Genomic DNA, 25,532 nt, shown 5'->3' with positions numbered 1-25,532 from the left:
TATCGCGGGCTCAATTGTTTGTGAGTGCCTGTTTGAAACCGTTTCTCTTGAGATCTCTCTTTGTATACATAGAACTTTTTATGGGTTTTACGAGGAACTCATTCAGTGTCTTCTCTCAAATGCGGTAGAAAGGTCTCAAAAGAGTAATGTTTGATATAGATGAACCAATTTCAGATTACCAGAAAGCGATTCGAGGTAGGCAAACTAACTGATGAATTTAGCGTAACGTTTGGTCAGATAAAATCAGATCATATCGATTCATGTAAGCTTATTAAGCTAAACAGCCTCTAAGGAATGACTCTATCACACTCTTGACGTGTGCTTAATATTCATGTGTTGTGGCAGGATAGCAGGATAATAGAGGTTTGAAATGGATAAGCTATATATCAGTAAGGATTAGTGAACTTCAGGGTGAAGTACAGTCTAGGCAGCAAATAATTGAGCTTACTGCTGTACAGTATGTCTGTAGGCAGTAAATCATGGGCTACTGGAACACACTGGCAGGGCTGCACATGTACTTGTAAGAGTCAGTCAATATTCTCTGTCATTTGGGAGGATGTGTTAAATTCGTTTCTGTAAACATAAGATTTACTAATCGTTGGATGTTGTCCTTCGGTAGCATTTTAAATGAAAGTGGCAAAAGTTCAATTGAGGCCTTGCACTACTGTAAAAGGATACTAAAATTGTTTAAAAATCATTTTACAGTAGTGTAGGGCCTCAATTGAACTTTTGCCACTTTCATAAAGTTTTACGTTTTCTGTCTCTTGTATGCAGAGAGAGCTTCCCAAAGCTTGGGTCCACTGAGATATGCACTTAATTCACCTGTCAAGTCTCCTGCTTCCAAGAGGTTTATATTCAAAGGAGATGCCTACAGCTCGGCAGGTAAAAAAAAAAAAAAAAAAAAATATATATATATATATATATATATATATATATATATATATATATATATATATATATATATATATTGAAAATGATGTTTAACACTGTCCATTTTAGAAATTGATAATACTATAATATGTAATATAATTTTGAGAACTGAAGAAGGGACACTAGTTGTCAAGAAATCATACCTACTTAGGAAGGTATATATGTCAGGTTGTGTCAACCAACAGCTATTCAATTATGGCACCCAACTCTGACCATAACACTGATAAAAGAACATACCATGTTGATGAATTGAAAGTTCACTAAGATCAACCTACTGTAGGGATTCTGAGGCTCAGTGTCCAGTCTACACTGTAATGTGGATTAATAAATGATGGTAGCATTTCTGTCCCTAGACCACACCAATCTGGACAAATTAAAGATTCAGCATTTTATCTTTAGTCTTTGAGCTTTTGGCGTAACAAATATTAATGCATGGTTGAGTCTACACTAAATTTAACTTTGTGATATCAGCTGGCATGTTGAAAAATATCCACTCTGGAGATTACTTTTAACAAGCTCCCTATTGGTAGCTGAATTTACCGTTTTAGAGTGGACAGAATGTCAAACTGGAGAAAAAGTATGTTAAGATGAAAACAATACTGGTATCAGGAACGTACATCAGATTGTTTTCCCTTGTTTTTAACTGACTTTGTTGATGAAATCAGTTGTTTTGCTTTGCTTTCAGTGGCAAGATTGAAGACATTACTCCAGCGATATGATGAGGCTAAAATTTTGGAACCGAGACCTCTAGGCTCTTTTTCGAAGCCAGTGAGTATGAAGTGGTGCATTAGTGACAGTCAACAAAAAAGGCCAATTTTGATAAATGTATGAGGCTTACGGGAATAAAACAAAAGAAATCACATTGACAGGGCTTCTGATAGATTGCGGGAAAAAAGTCAAATTTCACGAGATTCTCAGAGACAAATTTGCCTAAATATGGCTGATTTTGCGGAAAGTTCGTGGAATAAAAAAAAACCCCATGCGAGGTCTGGAGTATGGAATTATTTTCCAGAACAGCACATTCAAAAGGCTTGCTTCAGTCTCATTTGTTGCTTTGTAACTTTTAAATGAATTCTATACTGTAGGGTGGAGCACCTAATGGCCAACCCTTATCCCCAGATAGAAGCTACTTGCCCAGTACAGATGAAGTTACTCACCTTTTAGACAACCAGGTTGCTATTTTCCAACATCTTGAGGGTCAAGTCGAGTTTTACAAGGTGAGTCAAAAATCAATATTGAAATGAAATTGTGTATAGTGGTTCTGATGCTTTACAACACTCTTCAACTGCTATGATTGTGCAATGCCAGTTTAGGTAAGGAGAAGTAAGTCTGATTCATTCCTAGTCACTAGAGATAAGATGTCTCCTTGCTGCCAGTGCTTGACTGTTCTTTGTGAAGTGTAAAGAAACAAGGAGCATTCTTCTCCCTCCCCTGCCCTGAATCGGATGCTACATGTACTAAGTTCACTCAGCCTTTAGCTTACCCCATTTGAACTGGATGAATGTCTTTTTCCTGAGAGGTCGCCCATGGTGATGTCAATCACCATTGCCCAACTGGACCACAGTCCCCACAAGCCAAACTGATGGGGTCTCCAGGTGGGGATCAACCCAGAACAGGATCAAGTGGCTTGTGGCTACAAAGGCACAGCCTCCAGACCACGGTACCTAACCCTGAGGCACCAAACTAGAGCTGTAGATCTGAAAAACAAAAATTGTGATGCCTGCCATGCAAGTTAATTGGAGATGTAAACAATAGCATAGTGCAAATGCAGGTAAATTAGGTAGGCATTGCTGGACTGTCGTCACTACATTTGCAATGCGATGATCAAGTGCAGACTGCCAATCCGAATCTATGAGCAGAGTAACAACCAGAAGCCAGTAGAGTGTAGAATGGACTGCATTGTGTATGACAGCTGCTGCCGAGTTAGTGCACAACCATCCTTGTACAACGGGCAAATTTCAATTTGCTAAATGATAAATGGACCCTGGAAATCTAGAGAATCCCAAGCAGCAGGCAGCCCACAGCATGACATGGTCCCTGCATGTAGTGTTCAGATCTAGTTAAAGCTGAATTATAATTGGGGTGGTGCTTTGTGGCCCTCTAGCAAGGGGCCCCAAGCTAGTCATTAAATCAATATAACATAATTATGTTAAAAAACAGTATATTCGATGCACATGACAAAGCATGAGGAATAATTCAACCATTTTCTCTTGTCAGCCATCTTGAATGTGTCCAAGTTACTTTTACATGTAACTTTAGACACCCCATAACCGGTTGATGTGCAAAGTAGAAAATATAGAGGTCAAAAAAGGACCTGCAATTCTGTAATTCTCACTGAAGTGTGTGTCAGGGCTGAGCATAAGTTTAAAGAAGCTGATCTGAGCAAGACTAGCAAACATTGAAAGTTATACCAAAGCCACAGACTGGAAGTAACATACATGTAGGCCACTGCTTTTTTTGGAATGGTTTCACAATTCCGTCAACATTTGTGGTTGCACAACAACTCCCAGAGGTTTCAAATCAGAGTGATTTTGATTTTTCAGCGTTTCATTATTTTTCCCAAAGGAGGGCAACTGGTTTTCACAGGCATGCAACACTTTTTGAACTGAACATCTTTACAAAAAAACATTCCTCAATATGGTCAAACCATAATGTGAAACGAAAGGAAATGAAAATCAAACTGGTTTGAAAAAGTTTAGACCCCCCAAAAAATTTTGCACTAAAATAGATACAGTAGTCTAAATGACTACATGTCAGTGACTTTCTTTGTTTTTCCAGGATGCTTTACAGTCATTGAAGCAACGAGCAGAACTTGTGATTACAGAAAATGAGACTCTTTTTGATCAGCTCAAGACACAAGCCATTACGCAAGTGCTATCAGCGGAAAAGCAAACTGATTTTGAAGTATGTGTCTTAGTTAACTGGTTTATGCATTGTTCACATACTTATCTTTGATATTTGATTTGAATTATAAGATGAATTTTTATATTATAAATTTTATTTATAAATTTTATTATAAATTTTATTTTTATTTTATTATAAATTTTATAAATTTAATTTTTATATTATAAGATTTATGCTGTCAAGTCATGTGATGTGATAATTTTGTGTGCATGGTTAACACCACTTCACCTCATGCTAGAAAATGCATATTGTACTCTTTTTACAATGGTTAAAAAGAGATATGGGCATTATAGGTGTAATCTGTACAGTGATGAGGTGTGATATTACAATCTCCAGCCTGTAATTCCACGCACAATGCATAGTTATCCCCTCTGTAATACACACAGCTCATCTTGGCCTAGATAGCAAAAATTTTAATCCCAGTTTTCACAATAAGAAGCAACACCATGTCTTTATTAATGTACTTTGTGTACCCTCCCTGGATGGAATGATTTTATTACACCCCCTGCCCCCTACTCCCTGCCCCCGCCCACACCCTCACCATTACTATTTTTAGGTGTTTCTTCTCTCAGAATTAAACTACTAGTGTTGGATGAGGAAATTGATCACAGTGCATGAGAAATGACCAGGACAGGCGATTCAATCTCTAGTCTGACATTATTAATGTATTTAATATTAGGACCAGTCGCCATCAAATACCAGAGAGGACACTCTAGGGGTTCAAGCACGAAGGGTTAGCTGTGACGATAGTGATGATGATGATGATGACGACAGACACATTGAGGACAGTGATGTCAAAGGATCTAAACTGCGGTTACACGGCGAGGCAAGCACAGAGAGACATCCGAGAAACACAGGCAAGGAAATGCAGAGAGCGAAGGAACATGATCCAGATGATGAAGAAAGAAGTGCAAGGGACACAGATAGGAAGGCACAAATGGCAGTTATGGATCATGATCCTAGAAAGGTATTGATGCCAAGAGTGCAGCAGAGGTCTACTATGGAGACTTCATTTGAAATGGACGCCGTTGATTCACAGGTACGGTGCATGACGTAAATGATCCTTCGTAATTATATTTAAGATATTACTGTACATTTACTACTTGATGTGTTTTCAAACGATGCACCCGCATTGGTATTATGGATCGTGGTAATATTTGCTTCTGATGATTAAGAATATCCTAAAACAAGATGTACAGTAAAACATGCTTCAGGCCTACATTTAGTGTAATTTTTATAGTGACTGATTATGGTAGCAGTTGAGTGACATCTAACAGGCAAGACTCCCGGTTATCCTTTTAGAAGTTTCAGTTTTATAATTGCACACTAGAAATATAGAAATATACAGAGGACGCTTTAATCCATCAGATGTGAAGACGTCTCTATAACTAGATAATTTTACGCTATGGTTTGTTGCTTGCGTTCAGTAAAAGTCCAAATTTGGCATGGTTAAACTGAGTCAGTTGGTCCAATGTACGGCCCACGTTTAAAGCATTAAAGGACATGGCCGACATAGTTAGTGTGGCTGAGCACCATTTCTCTCGTAATACAGGCTCGGGTGTTAAAATAACACTGTGATTTCTTTGTATTCTTGACAGCTCTTTATGTCCGCCAATGAAAGGAAATTTGTTAACCAACTTGAAGAAGAAGTGGTAAGTGTCAAAACTACGGAAAACTGCTGTGAAACTCCCTTGTTCGACCACCTTTTGTAGACAACCACTTTATCTGTAAGTTCTCTTTTGAATGAGATTAAATTTTGATAAACATTTCAAAATAAAAATGAGCGATAGGAATTTTACACAACGTTTCGATGTCGTCATGACATCATTATCAAGTGACAAGAAAATAACGTTATTTTCTTGTCACTTGATAATGATGTCATGACGACATCGAAACGTTGTGTAAAATTTCTATCGCTCATTTTTATTTTGAAAAGTTCTCTTTTAGAGAAGTTTAAGGAGCTCAGTCACGGTATTTTAAGTTTATTTGGCCGCGTAAAAAATAACCTTAAATTGAAGGAAACTTGAAAAAAAAAAAAAAGGTAACTAAGATTGAAAAACTGAAAACGCCAAAGAATAATAATAATACATAAAGGAACAAGGATGGCTAAGGATAGAGAAGGTTAGCACGGACTACACTGAACAACGCACTTGGACACATTTAAAACTTAAAGACAAAGCTCCTTTAAGTGCTGCCTCCCCGAGAAACCGGTTTTTCAATCCCTGTAACTGCGGAGCGGCTGGTTAAGGAATCATTGAATTTTTTCAATAAAAAGCGCTACTTGACAGCATTTTATGGGTTTTTACTCGCATGACAAACACAAGCGCAAGTTTAAAACAAGTAGAACGCACACGTGTAAAACAAGATGAACGGAACGAGTGTTTTCTAAGGCACCACATAAAAGATTCCTTTGTGTTTAAACGGTGTTCCTTTTCATCAGCGGAAGGTGAATGTAAGCATAAGTGAAACAGCGGGGAAAAGAAACATTTTGATCCCGATCTGTACTTGTATGTTTGCTTGAAGCATGAATCTACAGTGGAATAAGTAGTCTGACTTGTCAATGTAGTTACGCTTGTGCTTGTGTTGTTTATTGTGAAACCCAGCCGTCAGTAAGATGTTGATAATTTAAGCACCTTTTGTAAGGAAAATTTCCTATTTTTCCCTGAAAATATGCCTTATGCAACATGTTTGCCACATAATTGAATGAAAGAAATCTAAAATCTGATTATGGGAGTATTTTGGTTTCAGCGATCGACTCAGGATGCTTCGTCAGATATAACTACTATGATCGCATACGAAAGACAATCCGTCAGGGTATCGTCTCCATTAGGCCTAGCTAAACTTTGTCAGATACATGTACTAAGTTCGACAGCCTGTGTCGAACAGGAGAACAGTCCGGCAGCGAAAAACACGCAGAATGACTTGACATCCAAAGCCGAGCTGTAAACTACAATGAACCCCTCCACAAACCTCCGGCCACCCCGCACAATATATTTAAATGAAAAATTAAAATACACAAAGAAGCTGGTCACCAAAAATAATAACAGAGCTAAACGAGAAAAAACTGCTGCAGTAAGCATGTTAATGACTTCCACTGAAGCTGTGAAAACGTCAGTGATCAATAAAAAGCTTTCTAATAATGTCGGTAGTATAGTCAATCTGACAATCACAATCGACAGAATTCAAATACACGTGAGCTCAAAGCATTTTGTTGGTGACAAATTTAGTGCATAGACGCCGGCTGTGATGGTGGATTTTTAGCATGAAATAACCGTCAGGCATTCTGACTACCTTACCAGTGTGGTGTCTTGGGAATTCCAACAATTGTAAGTCAATGTAAGCGCTAGTCTACAACTCAAGATATTGCTCATGTGAAACCATCTTGGTGGTGAAAAAGTCAGTATATAAACGCCGGCTTTGATGGTATACGTATAAAATCGCCGTCGCTTTCCAGCGATCAAGTGATCCTGAGTGGATTTTGAGAAATATCTCTCGCTTAGACAGCTGACCTCACTTGCAAAATAATGGCGATGACAAACGTAACTGGAGGTGGAAAGCACACTGAATCATTTGTACAACAGCTTTGCTCTGTCAGTTTGACGGACGGAATACACGACCAGTTGATATCTATCTCAGTGTTGGATATTTTCCTTTCCATCACTGCCTTCCTTGGTAATACTCTGATCCTAGTCGCCCTTCGCAAGGAGTCTTCCCTTCATCCGCCGTCCAAACTCCTATTTAGTTGTCTGGCAACAACCGATCTCTGTGTCGGTATTATTGCAGAGCCTCTTAAAGTTTGCTATTTTATGGCTCTCGCTCAGAAAAAATGGAATCTTTGTCGCTACGTCTTAGGCACCTTTTCCGTAACCGGCTATACTTTGTCTGGAGTCTCTTTGTTAACCATGACTGCAATAAGCGTGGACAGACTTCTCGCCCTGTTGTTGGGACTGAGGTACAGACGAGTTGTAGCTTTAAAGCGTACATATGTTGTTGTAGTTATGTTTTGGATTGTGAGCATTCTCGGTGCAACATCGTTCTTAAAAAATCACCTGATCACCTTCTGGTATGGCTGTGTAATTACATTGTTGTGTGTAGTAACGTCGATCTTCTCGTACACAAAGATTTTCCTCACACTTCGTCGTCACCAAACGCAAGTACAACACCACACTCAACAACCTAGCCAAGGAGTTCCACTGAACTCAGCGCGATACAGAAAGGCAGTGTCCAGTGCGCTGTGGGTGCAGTTGGCATTAGCGGTCTGTTATCTACCATACAGCATATTAGCAGCATTGTTCAGTTATAGAAGACTATCTTCTTCCGATCTTGTCCTCTGGGGATTTGCGACCACTCTAGTTTTCTTTAACTCTTCGTTAAACCCGTTTCTTTATTGTTGGAAGATTGCTGAAGTGAAACGAGCAGTAAAGACGACAATTAGAGAAGCAATTTGCTGTCTGTGGAGTTAGGTGATTGTCGTGTTGCACGACCGTGTTTTTCCTCTCAGAGTAAATCTAAAACATCGTCGTCGTCGTCGTCGTCGTCGTCGTCGTCGTCGTCGTCGTCGTCGTCGTCATAATCATCATCATTAGTCCTGGCTCTCCTCTGGGAGAATAGGACCATAATCTAAATCAATAAGTTTGGAATATTTTCTTTAATTCTGATGATGTGTGGAGTTCAACTAGACTTCTATTTCATCAGGAGTTCCTTTCTTTCCGTATAATTTTTGTTTCTTAAAGTTGTTCCTGTACATTACCCAGTGTTGTTCCCTGTATGTTGGAAAGCGTGAGTTTCTGTTAAGTGTTGAGTAGTTTACGCTCAACGTAAATTTTGCAGAAATATCTTGCACATAGACAGTATTTAAAAAATAATAAAAAAAAAAAAGTATTAAACGACACGCTTTCAATTGAAATGTTCTAGAACTCTGTAAAAAGCTGTGGACATGTTTTCGTTATCAGTAACAGCTTTAGTCTTTGTTTTGCCGAGTTATTAAACACTATGACTGTATTCTCTTTGTCATGTAAATAAGGTTAAGGTAAATACGGGTCCATGTTATCGGAACAAAGTAGTATGATTTTTATCAGGCGTCAATCGATAAGCATTCCGTCATGAAATATCTCGTGGTTGTTTTATAATTGTGGCGAAATTTATGTCTGAAGCAAAACGTAATACTACATGCTAAGAAGGCAGCAATAAGAAATAAACAGTTTATAAAGAAACTTCTTTTGTCATCAGATGACATCTCCCAAGTGACATCCAGTTTTCAAAATTTGCGCTCGATGCTCGCACGTCGGTTTTAATCTCAACTAAATTGTTAAACTGAGTATTACACTTTTTAGTTTTAACAACCAGTGATGTTGTGAATGCCTACAGAATGTCATGGCTCCTTAGAAGAGGTCTCACAAAAAGTGCCCTTGTTTAAAAATATATGAAAGATAATAAACACAACAAGCACCGTTTGGCGCGAAAATATGCACGGATATTTGTCCGTGACATTCTAAACGTGTTCCTCAAAGCTCACAGTCTTCCTCCATCTTCATTATGTGAAAACTGGTAGTTTCTCGGAACAGATGGCGCCCGCAGACAAGTATCCAAGAATATTTGTGACCTATCGCGCGAAAACATGCATAAAAGGATATCCGTTAAACTGTCAAAACGAACGGTAAACTAACGGATGGGAAACGGATGCTCAAGCCGTTTAAATCGACTTCAATTACCGTTCGAACGGCCCAAGAAATAATTTCGAACGGTGGTTGCTGTAAACGTTCGAACGGCACAGGATATTGTTCGAACGGATAATGTCTGCCATTCGAATAGCTATAGAAAAATTTTGAGCGGATCTTATGCAAGCCGTTCTGACGGCTTGAGGTGGCCGAACGCAGTTTTCGATTTCTGTGTTTCATATACCTTTTACCCTAAAACCCTTGATCCTTGGTCACCAAAAATGGCAACAGCAAGTTAACAACGCAACCTTCGGGTTTTTGATAGTTAAGCTGACATATGTGCCGTTGCCATGCAACATAAATAAATATAAACAAGGCTTCTTCTTTATTTGCAGAAAATCCAGTCATAGTAGTTAATAACAAAGAGATTTTTAATTATCCCTTGTTGAAGGACAACTGAAATATCTTGAATTTCCTCAGTTAAATTTCAAAAGTTTTTCAATACTCCAGTTACTTATTTCCTGAAATGTTTTCGTGCCAAATTTCGTGAAATTCTAATGAGTGGTTCTGGAGAAATGAGCTTATTTCCTAGAAAGCCATTCCGCATTCAATCGCGATTGTTTTACTTACTACGCATGCGCTGCATTTAACTGGGTTCTTTCGGTAACAGAAAAATCTGCGAATTGCTGGGTTCTTTGAATCGTTACGTTTTATAACAAACATTTCTGATAAGAGACTAAAACCATAAATACACTGTGATCAGTTCTGAAGAAAAATAGCACACATAGCTCGAGCATTGTGCAAATAAAATGATCGCTGTATAGACGCCATGTTTGTTTGTTTTTTTTTATTGTCCTTTTGCGCGCGCTGAATTGTATTTTGTAAGAAAAATGGAGGTTATTGTTTCCTGCAGCCTAGCCTGCAGTGGCGCTCGCCTGTCAACATTCGCTGTTACCCTCTGACGTCATAGATTGTACATCAATAAAATAGCAAGGATCAAAATCTTATCGCGCATGAATATAGAACAAATAAAACAGAACGTGACCGCTTGAGGCGTGCTAGATCGCTATCGGCGAATCTTACGCTCGTTATTTATTTCTGTTTCTATGATATGGGTTACATCTTGCAACTTTTAAACATAACGGATCTAAAAACTTACCTTTCGAATTGTAAATGGGATTCTGATTAAACAACACTTTAAACGAGCTGCATTGCAACTTACTATAACAGCCCTTAGCTTGTCCGTCTTTTTGCGCCATATTTCGTTAGGATTATTTAAACAAATCAGCATTCTCGTATGAATAAGCCAATTAACGGGGGCGTTATTTCAGCCTTTGCCATGATTTTTCCTCGCACGCCATTGGGAAAAGTGGAGAAGACCTTGGGAACGAGGTTGACTTTGTATCGAAACGAATTGTATTGAAACTATCTACAACTAAGGTGAATTAATACGCTTACGCTGTGAAAACGTCAGTCAAACGGCAAAAAGTTGTGAAATCACGCCAGTTCTCAAGCTGAAAGTAAACCTCGACACAATTCCGTTATCGCTTGCACCGAACGACCGTCAGCTATTCCACCAAACAAGTGAAACATTTTGAGAATTCCAACATTAGTAAGTGAAGTAGCAGCTAATCTACAGCGCAAACATACACATATGGAACCATCTGTCAGATAGCTCTGAATTGGAAACCATCTTGACAGCATTTAATTCAGTGCATAAAAGGCGGTTCCGATAGTGTAATATAGAATCGCCGTCGCTTTCGAGTGATCAAATGATCCTGAGTGGATTTTGAGAAACATCTTTCACTTAAACAGCTAATCTCACTTGCGGAACAAATGGCGACGGCAAACGTAACTGGAGGTGGAAAGCAGACGGAATCATTTTCACAACAACTTTGCTCTGTCAGTTTGACGGACGGAATACATGGAGAGTTGTTATTTATTGCAGCGTTGGACATTATTCTATCAGTCACAGCCTTTCTTGGGAATACTCTGATTCTAATTGCTCTTCGCAAAGAGTCTTCCCTTCATCCTCCATCCAAAGTCTTGTTTAAGTGTCTGGCAACAACTGATCTCTGCGTTGGCCTTATAGTACAGCCTATCCATATTTCCTATTTGATATCCCGAGTTCAGGAGAAATGGGATTTGTGTCCTTACGCAGTTGCCTCCCATTTTGTAGCCTGCTATACTCTATCTGGAGTCTCGTTGTTAACAGTGACTGCAATAAGCGTGGACAGACTTCTCGCTCTGTTCTTGGAGCTGAGGTACAGACAGGTTGTAACTTTAAAGCGAACATATGTTATTGTAGTTGTGTTTTGGGTTGTGAGCATTCTCGGTGCGACATCGTACCTCATTAATGATCATATTACTTTCTGGTATGGCTGGATAGTCATTTCGCTGTGTGTAGTGATCTCGATCTCCGCTTACACAAAGATTTTCCTCACACTCCGTCGTCGCCAAACGCAGTTACAAGACCACACTCAACAACCAAGCCAAGGAATTCCACTGAACTTAGCGCGATACAGAAAGGCAGTGTTCAGTGCACTATGGGTGCAGTTAGCATTAGTTGTTTGTTATCTACCATATTGCATAGTTTCAGCCTGTTTCCGATACGACAGGCAATCTGTATCCTATTTTCTCGCTTGGGAATTAACAATCACTCTAGCCTACTTGAATTCGTCGCTAAATCCTTTTCTTTATTGCTGGAAGATCAGTGACGTAAAACAAGCAGTGAAGATGACAATCAGAGAAATGCTGTCCTGTTCATAGGGTTAGTTCACAAAATTGAGATATTTTGTGAGAGATACTTCATGGAGATCAAACTCGCAGTTCACTTTTACTCATATTCGGGTTGAAGATTTAAAATATTGCCTTGTAGTACGTGCTTAAAAAAGAAAAAAAAAAAAACAGAAACACTTTTATTCGAAAACTGTTATGTGTTATTTGATTATTTCACAGCGTATCTTATCAATACCCTAGTCTGTGGTAAATATTACAGCATCCATATCCCAAGCAAAACTCCTAACAATTGTGTGCTATGTTTTCTTTACAAGAAGACTGGAATGATACTGCTTCCTTATTACTTTCAATCCTCTGATATCGTGATATTAATACCTCGGTAGTAAATGTTAAATAAAAAGCCTGAAAAAGAACATATTTTGTCATTCATTATGAGTAGCCTTCTAAAAAATTTATAAGGCGAATTTTGGTTCCGTAGGAAACCGTGATACTAATGCCTCGGTGGTTATTATAATTATTATTATTAAATGAGAAATACACAGCCCGAAAAACAACTTCTTTCGTCATAAAATATGAATATGAATATCCTTCTGAAAAATTTATGTCACCTGTTGTAATCCATCAGTCACGAATATTTTATCTGGCGTGCGATTAGTCTAACTGAAACAGGTGACGCGATGCAGCCGAAACGGAAGAATATCACATGTTATTAAAACTGGATCATTGGGTAATGCATTTCGAGAGTTTTCATTGGCTTAGCCATCATGGGGTATGAGCCATTATACCATGTTCTGTACACGTGATTTCTTGGGGCTTTTTAGTTTTATTTTAGTTTTCTATATTGTTGGGGCGTTTTTGATAAAATCATTATTCCACTCGCGCTTGTTGGATATGAGAAGAGTAAAGCCAGCTTGGGGCTACGCGCCTCTTTGGTTATCTACTATCTCATGTCCAACACGCGCCCGTGGAATAATTGTTAAAGATCTTCATATGATATCCCCCAAATTTAATGGTACTGAGTATTTCAACGAACTTACAATATTTTTGAACTCCAACAACAGCTTAGGCTGAAAAGAGGTCTCCCCAAAAAGTGACCTTATGTATGAAGAAAATGCAATGTTGCCCACTTCCACTTACCACTGCCCACTTGGCTGGAAACAGTCCCATTGTTAGGTGTCTTGTGGTGTCTTGTGTTAGGTAGCCAATGAGAGCGCGCGCTTTTGAGGGAAATTTCCAGTTATATAACAAAAATTCTTAACGTCTTAACAGGGTCACAACCAACACACTGGAAATTATCACGTGACAGCTAACCACTTCCATCTTTGTTCACAGCTTTGTCCACAGTCTCTCAGTCTTTATTATTGAAACACGGGTACACATTCCTTAATGCTACTGAGGTTACGGCTTCAACCAGATTGTGCTGCCGGAGGCCCGATGGGATTGAAAAACTCGCTCAAATCGCGGGTTAACAGAACATCCAGGTCATTCATGAACGTATTAGGGAGTTTAAGAAGCTGCGACGGCGTCGCCCGGGACAATGTCGATTTGTTTTTTACCACAATATCAACATCAAAGAAAATGTTTTTTTTTTTTTTTTTTCAGAGCGCGAGCTGAAAAAGGCATTGCGTGACACATTGACGCGAGCATCGTTGTCTGGACTTTTATCGACAACGGCAAATTAGCTAATTAGATTGCGAGATTAGCAGCAATTGTGGTAAAATAAGTAATAGCTTTATATTTTACCTACGAATCTCACGATGCTCTAAAGTCAGTTACTCAGTTTCTCTTTGTCAAAACTATCTTGAAACTGGTTATGGAACACAGCATTAAATTCGAAGTATAAATTTAAAAATTATCCGTTGTGGTTCAAGTTTTCCACACAACGCAGAATTTGGTCATTTTTCGTTGTTGTTTTACAGAGGACGTACATCAACAAAGTCCCCCAATAAAATATCCAGTTTCCCAATCTAAAGTATTTTTATTATTATTTTACAGAAAAAAATACGTAAACTGCACGACGCAAAGACAAGACATCTTGAATCACTTCTCTACTCAACAAGGTGATATCATATTATTCCTGTTGAAAGTACAAGTAACATATCTTATGCTTTCACGTTAACGAGAGGAAAAGCACACAGCTTAATCACAGCGTTTTCTAGGACTTTGCCCTGGAAAGTGTATGACGCATCCACACACATGTAGTTGATCTCTCGCTTTCGAGCGAAATGTGTTTTGTTGGATCCGATGAATTATCAGCCCCCTTTTATATGACAACGAGTCGGTTATCATTTATTAAGGAACCTTACAGCAGTAAGCGGAGATGTTGCAGAAGGAGTAGAAGAGCTCTACATGTTTCACTTCTAGTTGATGTTGCGTCAAGTTAAATGTGGCGGATCCAGACCTTGAGCTGGGCGGCGGGGGCTGCCTGCCTTGCCGACTTTTCTTCCTTCCTTTCTTTGTTTGTTTGTTTGTTGTTGTTTTTTTCACCCAAATTAAAGGGGGACGATCCCCCCGGGCCCCTCCCCTAGATCCACCACTGGTTAACAGAGCTTGATTCTAGTATTTGAATCATGTCCGTTGAACTGAAAGCTTTTATTTGGTGTCCTTTACAGAGATGAACTTGAAGACTACCAAAGACAAGTGTCAGAGCTGCAGGCAAAATTAAGGCGAGTGTTTAAAGCTGGATTTTTAACTTTAAGCTACGTAATCGCTAAATCTCGTATCGGTCGACTTGTCGAAATAGTTGAGTGATTCAGGTTTCCAGTTTTGCGTCACTGTGCATTGTTTTTAGCCCAACGTATCAGCCCTAAGATGGTTTATTGACCCGTAAGGTTGCAAACCAATTTCAGTCAAGATTTAACACTTGCCACGTTTTGTTTCCCGCTTGATGCATGGTGACGTGCTCTTTCTTTGCATTGTGATCAGTGTATTCTATATTTGGTCGGTGCCGTGACTAACTATATACATGTACATTTTGAGACTAATGTTTTTGGAGGGTAAAACGAGGACATAACGCAAGTTGTCTCGGAATATAGAGAAAAGAGCGTAGTGTTAAGGCATGGAGACCCCCCCCCCCCCCCACCCTCTTATCTTAAACAAGGGAGCTACAGCCAAAGCCTGTATGCGTCTGTGGTGCAGCCGGACGTGTCACTCTAAAAACAGTCGGTATTGAGAGCCTATGACGCAGGCTAGCAGTCACGTACATACTCGTAGTAAAAATTTCCCGGAAAGGGAAGATATTCAAATGAATTGCTTTTTTGCTCTTTATTATTTAGTATTTCTACAATGGGCTTAAAGCTACGACCCATGCATTGATCTTGACCAATAGGTTATTCATTTTGATGAAACAAAGTACGAATTTTTTTTAGATGTTTAATTTTATTATGTTTACAGAGCTCAAAAAGTGCTAGAAGAACAGGTTAGACAATTAATGAATTTTAAGTTAGTACATGTAATATTACAGTGATGATATCGTGGCGGTTCGGCTGTCTTTGTGTTTTGCTTTAGTCCTTATAGTTTAATACTTTGAAAAAGACCTGATTTATCGTAAAACTCATCTTTTTACGTTGGTATTCGCTTAACTACATCACTGATGGTCGAACTTCAGCCTTGTTTCGCCAACTTTGTTTCTTGACTCCGTCAACATTACTGAAGATTTTATTTCTTTTACCAGTAATTATGCGGAGTGAGACAACAAGTTCAGTCATGAGATTACACGAACTGATCACCTACAAGAAGTCTTGATTCAGACTCTCTCTCTCTAACTAGCATGATAACAAATGTGAGAAAAACAATCAAGAAGAATTTGCATGTCGATAACTATATCTGTGCTTATTTTTTGGTAGCGAAGCCAGCCAGCCCTGTGCGTCAAGTGTGGACACCAAACTGCTGTGCTGTTCAATTCACACAGTGAAGCTGCCATAGATACCATTAATCAACTGACAAAGTAAGAACGAAACCGTCCGTGATTATCTCAGGGCATTCGTTATTTGACGTCACATCACCGAAATTCTAAATTCAAGACTACTGAGCTTGTAACTTCGTTCGTTTAACAATGTTCTCTGGCCAACTACAACAGCCTTCCTCAACCTGATATGAAATCAAGAAACTAAATGTTATCCAAAGCAACACTGCTATACCTTCAGATTATGCTTACAAGTTAGAAATGATGACTGAAGATTTCCAATGTGAAATCTAATGCTATTGGTAGCAAAATCTGTTGTTCTTCTAGCAGATTTTTTTGGCCGCCATGTTGTTGTGCCAAGTGGTACACCAAAATTGGAACCACGTCTCAATGTTGTTCTTTGTTCTATCGAGAGAAGGTGAAGGGTGAGAGAGTTAATCTCCCATATGGGTCTCATTCCTACGGTTATCCTTCTAAATGTGCCCATATTGCCTACCGTAAACATCGACTGATAAGCCGCACTCGCAGAAAAGCTGCACTCCGAGTTTAACAACTCAAATTTCGGAAAAAAAGTTCGTGGAAAGAAATCAAGGTAATCCACAAGTAGAGTCTTGAGAAAGATTCTTTTCATGTACATTTCTTGATTTATTGAATGTAAACCCGTGTAAACTACTCAAACTGAAACCCTTACCTATAATTTTAGTTTCTGCAGTAGTATGGAAATGATGTCTACCGACTTTGACATATATTTGATTTTTCTCTAGTATTTTTCAACCAGATTTTTTATTATTATTATTATTATTATTATTATTATTATTATTATTATTATTCCTGTCAGTTTTTCAATACAACAACAAGAACTCTTTCGTTCTTTCGTTCATAGCCTAGTAGCCAGGCGTTAACGGTTTTGGTATCTCTATAAAGTAGAGATATGTTCTATAATTACATAGAGATACTAAAATTGTACAAACAGTTAAGACGATATAGACACTTTAAGGCTATGTTCACACTTGGTTTGCGAGCACAGTGCCCGAGTACGTTTTTCGCTAGGCACTGATGTGAACACACCGTTTTTCCAAGCACTCGACCTTGAACTCGGTCACTAAATGGTACTTGAAGTGCCCAGCGTCTGAACGCAACACTATTTTGTGTCGGTGTCCAGGCACCTGTCTCCCGACTTCAGAAATCCCGGAAGGGTCTAAAAATAGCCAATCCTGTGACACGAATGTTACTCACGTGGACAGCTCGGGGAGTCAGTTAATCAATACTATCTTTCCCCAGTACCAGCTTGGCAACGTAAGAGTAAGTCATGATGTGTCATTAATCTGTACTTAGGGAGAGAGATGACCTGATGAATACGTTGACTGGTCAGAAGGCGGTACTAGCTGAAGTCCGTCAACGAGAGTTTGAAGCTTATAACCAAGTGAAGAAGAGTTGTCACATGGTGGAGCAGGCTCAGTTGGAAAAAGCAGAGGTACACCTTATCGGTGTACGTTATTCTGTACTAGAATGCATCAGTGTTGCATCCGTTGTTAACTGATAACGATATTTACAAAGTTCATTTTCTCTCAAAGTGCTTCTCTCCAACCATGAGTTAAATGAGTACCGGTGAATTATTGGGGCAATCTGACGGAGTGACAGAATGCTGGGAAACCCGACAGGCTGCTCTAGAGGGAGTAGTAAATCCTCCTAGCCGCTTAATGCGACAGACACGGGAGTTAAGCGCCAAGAGCTATGAGCCTGTTGAGCTTATTAGACTAAAGAGACGAGTCCTCGTGCTAAACCAGTCCTGTTTCTTGTCATTTTTTATGTAAATCAAGCTTTTAATTAGAATTTTTTTAATGTTTTTTTATTAGAAATGTTTTCGCACAAAACACTCATTTTGAAACAGAGGAAAAAGGAAACATGACCGGAATGGTCCACTGTGTTTTCACACAAACTGACATAATTAAATCAGGCCTGCGTATGTAGATTTGGGTGTCACGGAGTTCCGTCCTGTCCCCAGGCAATAATCCATGTACGGCAACTGAAAGAAGATTTACAAAAGGAGCGAGAACGACATGATAACTACATGAAATCATCCAGCGAGAAAATGGAGAAGGAGCGAGAGAAGGTGCGCGAGGCATGCCGAGAGGAGGTCAGCGGCCTTGTTAAGCAGGTATGTTTCAAGACTAGAAATGTAGGTTCGCGATGGGTATGAAGAAGGTATGATGTTTAAAAGCTCTTGACCGGAAGAGTTACTGAGTATTTTATTCTTTTAAAATTACGTTTTGCTTTTTCTAAATGCAGTTAGAATCATCAAGTGAGGCTCGTTCGGCATTAGAAAACCAGCTGGAACGACTCACACGAGATAAGGTTTGTGTGAACTAGTCTTTTTTTGTTTATTGTTTCCAGTTTTGCTGTGTTGAAAAGTAGTTATTTTGTTTGTTGTTGATTTAGTGTTATTATTTTATGTCAGGTCGACCTCATGGCTGAGCTGGAACAGGCAAAAAGTCAAATAATGGCGCATGCGTCTTTAATAACGCAGGTCAGTTTACATCGTGACAAGTAGAGTACAGCGTCCCACCTTCACTTGCTCGTAACGCAATCTTATCGATAGAACATACTGCGTGACGGGCCAAAAGGCGGCTTAATAATAGTGCACTCGCTTGTGATTTAAAACTTTTGTTCTCTCACCAGGCTGGTGACAACGTGCAGAAAGAACTGGAACAAACGCAGACGAAGCTGTCGATGACCTCACAGGAATTAAGCTCACTTAAAACAACAGCTCAGCAAGCTCAGAGAGAAAGAGAACAGGTCAGTAAACACAGCCATCAGCCGACCCTTGTTGACTTGTTCTCAAGAAAGTGGGTCCGCAATGTGTACGCTCATTCATCATGATCGTGAAAGGACTGCAAGGTCAAAAAATTGCGTGCAAAGTGTGCGATTTTCCATATTTGATGTTATTTGAATGTATCCACTTTCAGAAATAAAGGAAACAAGAAAACGACGGATATCTAGGGTATCTCTTAGAGGATTTTTGGTATACTTGGAAATTTACTCACCAAAACGTTCAAACTGACATAATTTCGTTGTAAACCACTGACCACAGAGTACCAAACAATCTAGCGTTATTAATAATGGTAATAGGACTGAGTGGAGTCCAGTTCGGTCTGTAACCATACGAGTGATTAACAAAATCGGACGACCGCGAAGCCGGAGTCCGATTTGTTAATCAAGAGTATGATTACAGACTGAATTGGACGACACGATGTCCTGTTACCAATTAATCAAAACTATGACAAAATTCGAAAAACGAACAAACCATCGATTGATCGCTGAACGATTAAACGTCGCTATGAATGCTGAAAAACACAGCAGTTTACTCAACAAAGTGCACCGCAACAGCTCCCTCAAAATGACGCGTACTGTCCAATTACAAGCATGACGCGTATACACTGTCCAATTAATGCTCAAATCGGGCTGCTGATAGCCAATCACGTTCGAGAATTTTGTTACAGTTTTGATTAAATACATATTTGCCTGTGTCTGTTCAGGAGAAAACGCGCTTAACAAGCGAAATGGAAGGCCTTCGACGGCGCCTTCAAGAAGCTGAACACTGCTGGATGGAATGTAAAGAGGACTGCATCAGACTTACTGAGAGATTAAATAATGCAGAACGGGAGGTAGGTTAAATGCTCAGGCTTGTCATCCTCTTCAGCTTCTCGATAGTATATTTTCGCTGTACAGTCGAGCCTCCACTGACGACCACCTCTCTACAACGGCCACATTCTTTGGTCCCGGCGGACGGTGCATACATTCACTCTTATTTTAACCTCTCTACGACGGCCACCTCTCCACAACAGAAACGGCCACTAAAACCCGTCCCAAGTGCCAAAAATTTTCCAGTCGATAGATTTTTTAATTTTTGCGGCAGTCAGATAATGAGTTACTTGTGTCAGAAATGCCAAAAAATTGGAGTTCACCGACTTCGTTTCAGAGATAAAGCGTGTGGAAAACTACCCTGATTTTGAAAAATTGGCGCACGTAATTCAGCATGCTCTACAGGGGTTTATAATTTAAAATATCGAAGGTGAGTCAATGGAGGCAAACGATCTTAGTCATATTTTGTAGAAGTGAGTCTGTTTCGTAAATAATTCCAAATGTTACCAACGTTTTCACAAAACTTAACCCCTCAAGAGTCATTTGAAACCGTCGCACAGATAAACAAGAGCTAAAAAGAACGGAACCCGATGGGGCATTTTGCAAAAAAAATCAAACTTCTAGTCGATAGATTTTCTTCATTTTTTTCGCTAAACATAGAAAATCGGTAGAGAAAAATGGTTCATCAAACGAAAAATAGGGGTCACCGAACGTCCAAGATCGTTAAATCCGGGAAAAGCTATAGCAATGGCCATCTGCCCTATCATTGTTCATTTTATCACTTAGCACGCGCGCTCGTGCATGACGTGGCGTGTGAATTTGCGTGCGCAGTAATTAAGGATGCGCAGAAACTATTAGCGCGAACGTCCTGAATCAACGACCGACGAACGGTGTAGACAAAACCCCATTTTTTTTTATTGGAAATGGTCACCAAACTTATCCGTGCCGCGCGTCGTTGGTCTGTTTCTGTGAAGTTTTTACTGACATATTTTCCTTTATATACGCTAAAATATACATGTTTGAAAACAACAGAAAAAAATATGTTGCACCCCCGAAAAACCGCGGGTGCCATATTACACCCCTACCTACCCATACCCACCTCTCAACAACAGCCACTTTCCTCTCTCCTCAAGGTGGCCGTTGTGGAGAGGTTCGACTGTGTAAGCATGATGGTGTTACCGATCTCCTTTATGCAGGTTAAAAGCGCTTTAGCTGCGAAGGAAAAGCTGGAGAAAACAAGAGGTGAAGACATGGAACGTGTCAGTAAACAAAACAAGCAAAGGGAAGAAAAACTTGCCAAGTTATTACAAGAAACGGAGGCGAGGCACAGTGAGTTTACTTGTAATCTTTCACGATGGCTTTCTCTGTTGGATCATACCAACCGTGAGATCGCGCCTTGTATGGACCATACGTGCTCATAACCGTAGCAGCATCGCGCCTTATGCCATCACAGTAGGAACTTAAACGAAACTAACGGTGTTTATTTTCTTACAGAGTACTTAGTTTACTGTCTTTTTATTCTTTTGAAAGAGACATCTTAAAAAACTTAGCCTTAACTCTTAAAGTTTGCTTTTATTTTACAGCCCGTCAAATCCTTGTTACCTTTAATTTTATTACTATCTTTTACTTAAATTAACGTTTTTCTAGGAGTTTTCCTCAATTTGAGGGTAGCATTGTACATTAAAAAATATATATATTTTTTAATTCTTGACATAGCCGCTTTAAGGTGGCTGAACACAGTTTTTGATACCTGTGTTTCATTCACCTTTTTCTCTAAAATCCTTGATCCCTCGGTCGCCAAACATGGCAGCAAGCAAGTTAACAACAAGAACTTTGTTTTTTTTTTTCTATGGTTAAGCTGACGTATGTGCCGTTGCCATGGCAACATGAATAAATATAAACAGGCCGTTAAAATCGGTTTTGTTTATTTGTAGAAAATCTAGTCATTAGTTTTTCTTTATAATTTGCATGCAACAAGCTTGTAACAATTCTCACAAGTTAACACCATTTTGCTAACAATTTAACAGAGAAATCTTTAATAATCCCTTGTTGAAGGGTCGCTGGAATATCTAGAATTTCCTTTGTTAAAGTTCAATTATTTTCAATACTCCAGTTACTTATTTCCTAAAGTAATTTTGTGCCAAATTTCGTGAAATGCTGATGAGTGGTTCTTGAGAAATAGGGTATTTCCAAGAGTGCAATTTTTCATTCAATCGCAATTTTTTGACTTACTACGCATGCGCTGCATTTAACTGGGTTCTTTCGGTAACAAAGAAAAAGCTGATAATTGCTGGCTTCTTTGCAGCGTTACCTTTTCTAACATATCTTTGTAATAAAAGACTAAAGCCATCAGTACACTGCGTTCAATTATAGAGAAAAATTGCATAGATAGTGTGGGTGTTGAGTAAATAAAATGATCGCTCTATTGACGGCATGTTTGTTTTTTGCAATCCTTGTGCGCGCACTGAATTGTATCAGCAAAAGCAAGCGAGAAAACTGTGTTCGGCCACCTTAAGGTGGCTCCCTATGGTTTTACGATCGTGCGAGCGCTGAGAAAGTAATCTGCGCGCGCTCAAAGGAAAACGTCAGTGTTTTTCGATATTTTATTACGTCAACACGAGCACAAAAAGCAAAACTGACAGTGAATTTTCTCGCGTTTCCTTCGGTGAAATTCCGTAAAATTTGGCAGATTGGTAGAAAATATTTTAGTTTAGTCGGAGCTCGTTTTTTCAGGGAAATCTATAAGACCAGATCTTTTGCAGCGGTATAAAAGACAAATTTGAAAATGTCGAAAAAACTGCCTTCACAACCCCTAATGTTTTCGTGTTTAAAATTCGTATCCCGCTGGAAGCGATGTGATGTAAAAATTTTGGAAGATTTCACCGAAGGAAATTCATGAAAATCACAAATAAACCATAAAAACAGTAAAAAAAATTTTGGGGGGGCATTTATTATCTAAGACTAAATCCCAAAATTTTAACAGATGATAGCAAAACACTATTTAATCATTGCTTATTACATGTAGTAAGTTTGAGAGGACTAGGTGTAAAAGCGAATGCAAAAACAGCATTCAAAACACAACACTTGCGCGCGCAACGTCATAAATGATTACCCTATGGAGCCACCTTAAATACATTCACAATTTGTCATACGACTGTGTTCTTATGCTCCTAAAGCCCAGCTCAGAACTGAACTGCAACAGATGCTGGAAGCAGAAATTCAAGTGTGCAACCGGATGAAGGACGAATGCAAAAAACTAACTCAACAGCTGCAAGATTCTGCCGAAAAATCAAGGTAGACTTCACTGGGGTAACTTGTGAAGATATAATATTGTACTCATGTACATACATACTACCAAGGCATGGTTATACTGGTTAAGGTATTGTTTACGGATGATCCCGTCGTGCTGTAAGAACAGAGTGCCATGCGCCACAAGGCGCCATTACAGAATCAATATTGAGTCAGTTTGTATGACATCTGACACCGGAAAACCTTGCAAAGATCTGGCTACTGGAGGAATAAAGCGATGAAAAAGAATAAAACCACACCCATCCCCTCCCCTTCCCTTCCCTACCCTCCCTTTCCCTCCCCTACCCTCCCCTTCCCTCCCCTTCCTTCCCCTCCCCTCTAAGAGATGTGATTTACGATCTCTTCAATTTTCAACGTTATTCTCGCAATGTTAAGATCAAGTTCATATATGGCTGGAAAACCGCACACCTAGAGCTGTAAATTAAACTTTAGTCCAGGGGTTTACCAAAGAAAGATAGGATATTTGCTTAATTTGGTTTTGAACATTTCAATCTAATATCTGAGTTCCTATCCTCTGTTTTTGTTGATGTGATTTATGAACTTCCCTAGACAAACCCTTTCTAATTGAACATGTCTACCAGGTTCATAGTTACCAGTTACCGGTTACCAGTTACCATAAATAAGCAAACAAACAAATACGGCATTTACAGTTAAAAAACCCAATAGATATTGCCAACCTTAAGCCACGCTTAAATACACTTGGTCTTCACCGCATATATTTTTTCCCTCTTCCGGCCCCTGTCTCCTCACAGAGTGCCAGGTACAAAGTAAGGTACCATTTACCTTTAATCCACCTGTTGTGAATAACATAATTTTTTCATCTAAACCGCTGTGAATATTGCCTCGGAGATAACGCTCTATCGTAGCGACCACCCTGGGAAGATTAAAGATTCTTTTTCTTTTTGTCGAAATTTAGAGACGCCAACCACGAATGCAACAAAATGAAGAAAAAATTAGAGGAATCCATGGCGCAAAGACGGGCCCTTGAGGCAGAGAGCCGGAAAAAGGACAAACACTTACACGAAATATCATCAAGACTCAAACATAGCGACGAGAACGCCCGTAAGCAAGTCGACCAGGTAATACGGGCCTTATTCACTTCATCACGGCGTAGCTTTATTTATAAGCGATTAACTAGTGTTGCTCTCCCCCTCCCGCAGAAGGGATCATGCAACTTCCATTGTAGACAGCCCATGAAAGGTTACCTTTCCCCACCCCCGCCTTATTCACTTCATCAAGGCGTAGATTTATTTATAAGCGGTTAGCTAGTGTTGCCCTCCCCCTCCCGCAGAAGGGATGATGCAACTTCCATTGCAGACAGCCCATGAGAGGTTACCTTTCCCCACCCCCGTGATATTTCGTCGAGTTCTCCTAACCACCCTTGAGTGTCTTTGAAGTTGTCGCCCAGGAAAGCAAAATGCACTAGTTAGCCGATGAGCAAGTCTGTATATATGGTTGCTTACTTGCAGGCTGACAATACCAAACTGATAAGCACACTCGATCCTTCGACTTATTCATCTCAAAAATATGAGTTTTGAGATGGAACAACCATTTTTAGTGCGTGATTTGAAGACACAGTCACCTTTTTCACTATGCTACACGTATAGGAATGGTAGCATTGGTTTCTCCATGACGACATGCAACGTCACTTGAGTGAGTAAGCTGGGTCGTCATGTAATCTTTCACTTGTATATCAGTTTGATTTTGTTTCTTGAACAGATGTGCCAGTTGTTGGCCTCAAGAAACAACTTGATGAAAGAAAGGAAAATTCTTTGTCAAGAGGTCGAATTCTTGAGAAAACAGTGGATGTCAAAGACGCCTTCCGAACCCGTGACACCTGCCATTGAAACTGCAAGTAACGTCAGTGCCGAAAATGATGACAACGGTCACGCAAACGACGAAGAAGAGCGTGATGCGTGACACCCACTGACTCTAACACTGACGTGTTGTGACTCTTTATGGGGATTAACCACGCGTCAAAAAAATTACCACACTGTAAATTGAACGACATATCTTATTTTACTTTTTATCGACCATCACAAGTGGTCGATTGTTTCTAACATAGTAGAGTATTTTTATCACTATTATCTCTTTTATATTCTGATCTTATTTGTTTTTTCCTTGACAACTGTACAAAAGAGATACTATATTTGTATATGTATATTTTTAATGTTATTTTCTCTTAAAAAGAGAGGTAATTACAACAGTAAAAAGCTATAAAATGGTGAGAATTGTTTTACAGTTATTCACTTTGCTTACAAAGTGTTCCACGGCATGATACCAGCAAACACGTTGACATCAGTTTGTCGCCCATATAACGGACTTGTCATGTGCTTACAACTACTTACAGAACATGCGGCATGGCTAAGTTGAATTATAACTGAAAACAATTATGGCGACTTCATCTCGAATATCATCTATTTAATACAGTTTTTTTCAACAAAAAC

General features: G+C 39.3%; 3 protein-coding genes across 4 annotated transcripts; all 3 read left to right on the top strand.

Moving 5' to 3' along the window:
• The first annotated feature begins 25 nt into the window (after nucleotides 1-25).
• LOC145484715 (serologically defined colon cancer antigen 8-like) lies at nucleotides 26-25,202 on the top strand. 2 transcript variants are annotated; one of them, XM_081463340.1, is made up of 21 exons: nucleotides 26-195; nucleotides 775-882; nucleotides 1,616-1,698; nucleotides 2,016-2,147; nucleotides 3,709-3,834; nucleotides 4,514-4,873; nucleotides 5,433-5,486; nucleotides 14,226-14,290; nucleotides 14,843-14,896; nucleotides 15,624-15,648; nucleotides 16,076-16,176; nucleotides 17,470-17,608; nucleotides 18,140-18,292; nucleotides 18,424-18,489; nucleotides 18,593-18,661; nucleotides 18,814-18,930; nucleotides 19,671-19,799; nucleotides 20,910-21,105; nucleotides 22,953-23,070; nucleotides 24,002-24,164; nucleotides 24,805-25,202. In XM_081463340.1, the coding sequence occupies exons 1-21, from the start codon at nucleotides 147-149 to the stop codon at nucleotides 25,003-25,005; spliced, it is 2,508 nt and encodes an 835-aa protein (XP_081319466.1). In that variant the 5' UTR covers nucleotides 26-146; the 3' UTR covers nucleotides 25,006-25,202. The 2 variants fall into 2 exon arrangements, with proteins under 2 accessions (XP_081319466.1, XP_081319467.1); XM_081463341.1 differs by having other exon boundaries at nucleotides 27-195; nucleotides 20,973-21,105.
• LOC145484791 (adenosine receptor A2b-like) lies at nucleotides 5,565-8,297 on the top strand. Its single transcript, XM_081463427.1, has one exon. The coding sequence runs from the start codon at nucleotides 7,359-7,361 to the stop codon at nucleotides 8,295-8,297; it is 939 nt and encodes a 312-aa protein (XP_081319553.1). The 5' UTR covers nucleotides 5,565-7,358.
• LOC145484793 (adenosine receptor A3-like) lies at nucleotides 11,323-14,180 on the top strand. The gene has a single exon (XM_081463428.1). The coding sequence runs from the start codon at nucleotides 11,328-11,330 to the stop codon at nucleotides 12,258-12,260; it is 933 nt and encodes a 310-aa protein (XP_081319554.1). The 5' UTR covers nucleotides 11,323-11,327; the 3' UTR covers nucleotides 12,261-14,180.
• Nucleotides 25,203-25,532: the final 330 nt, after the last annotated feature.

This window comes from Orbicella franksi, chromosome 4 (genome assembly GCF_964199315.1).
Source record: "Orbicella franksi chromosome 4, jaOrbFran1.1, whole genome shotgun sequence".
Classification (NCBI taxonomy): domain Eukaryota; kingdom Metazoa; phylum Cnidaria; class Anthozoa; order Scleractinia; family Merulinidae; genus Orbicella; species Orbicella franksi.
The sequence above is the reverse complement of the archived record's forward strand: the minus strand, read 5'-3'. Positions and strand labels throughout refer to the sequence as shown.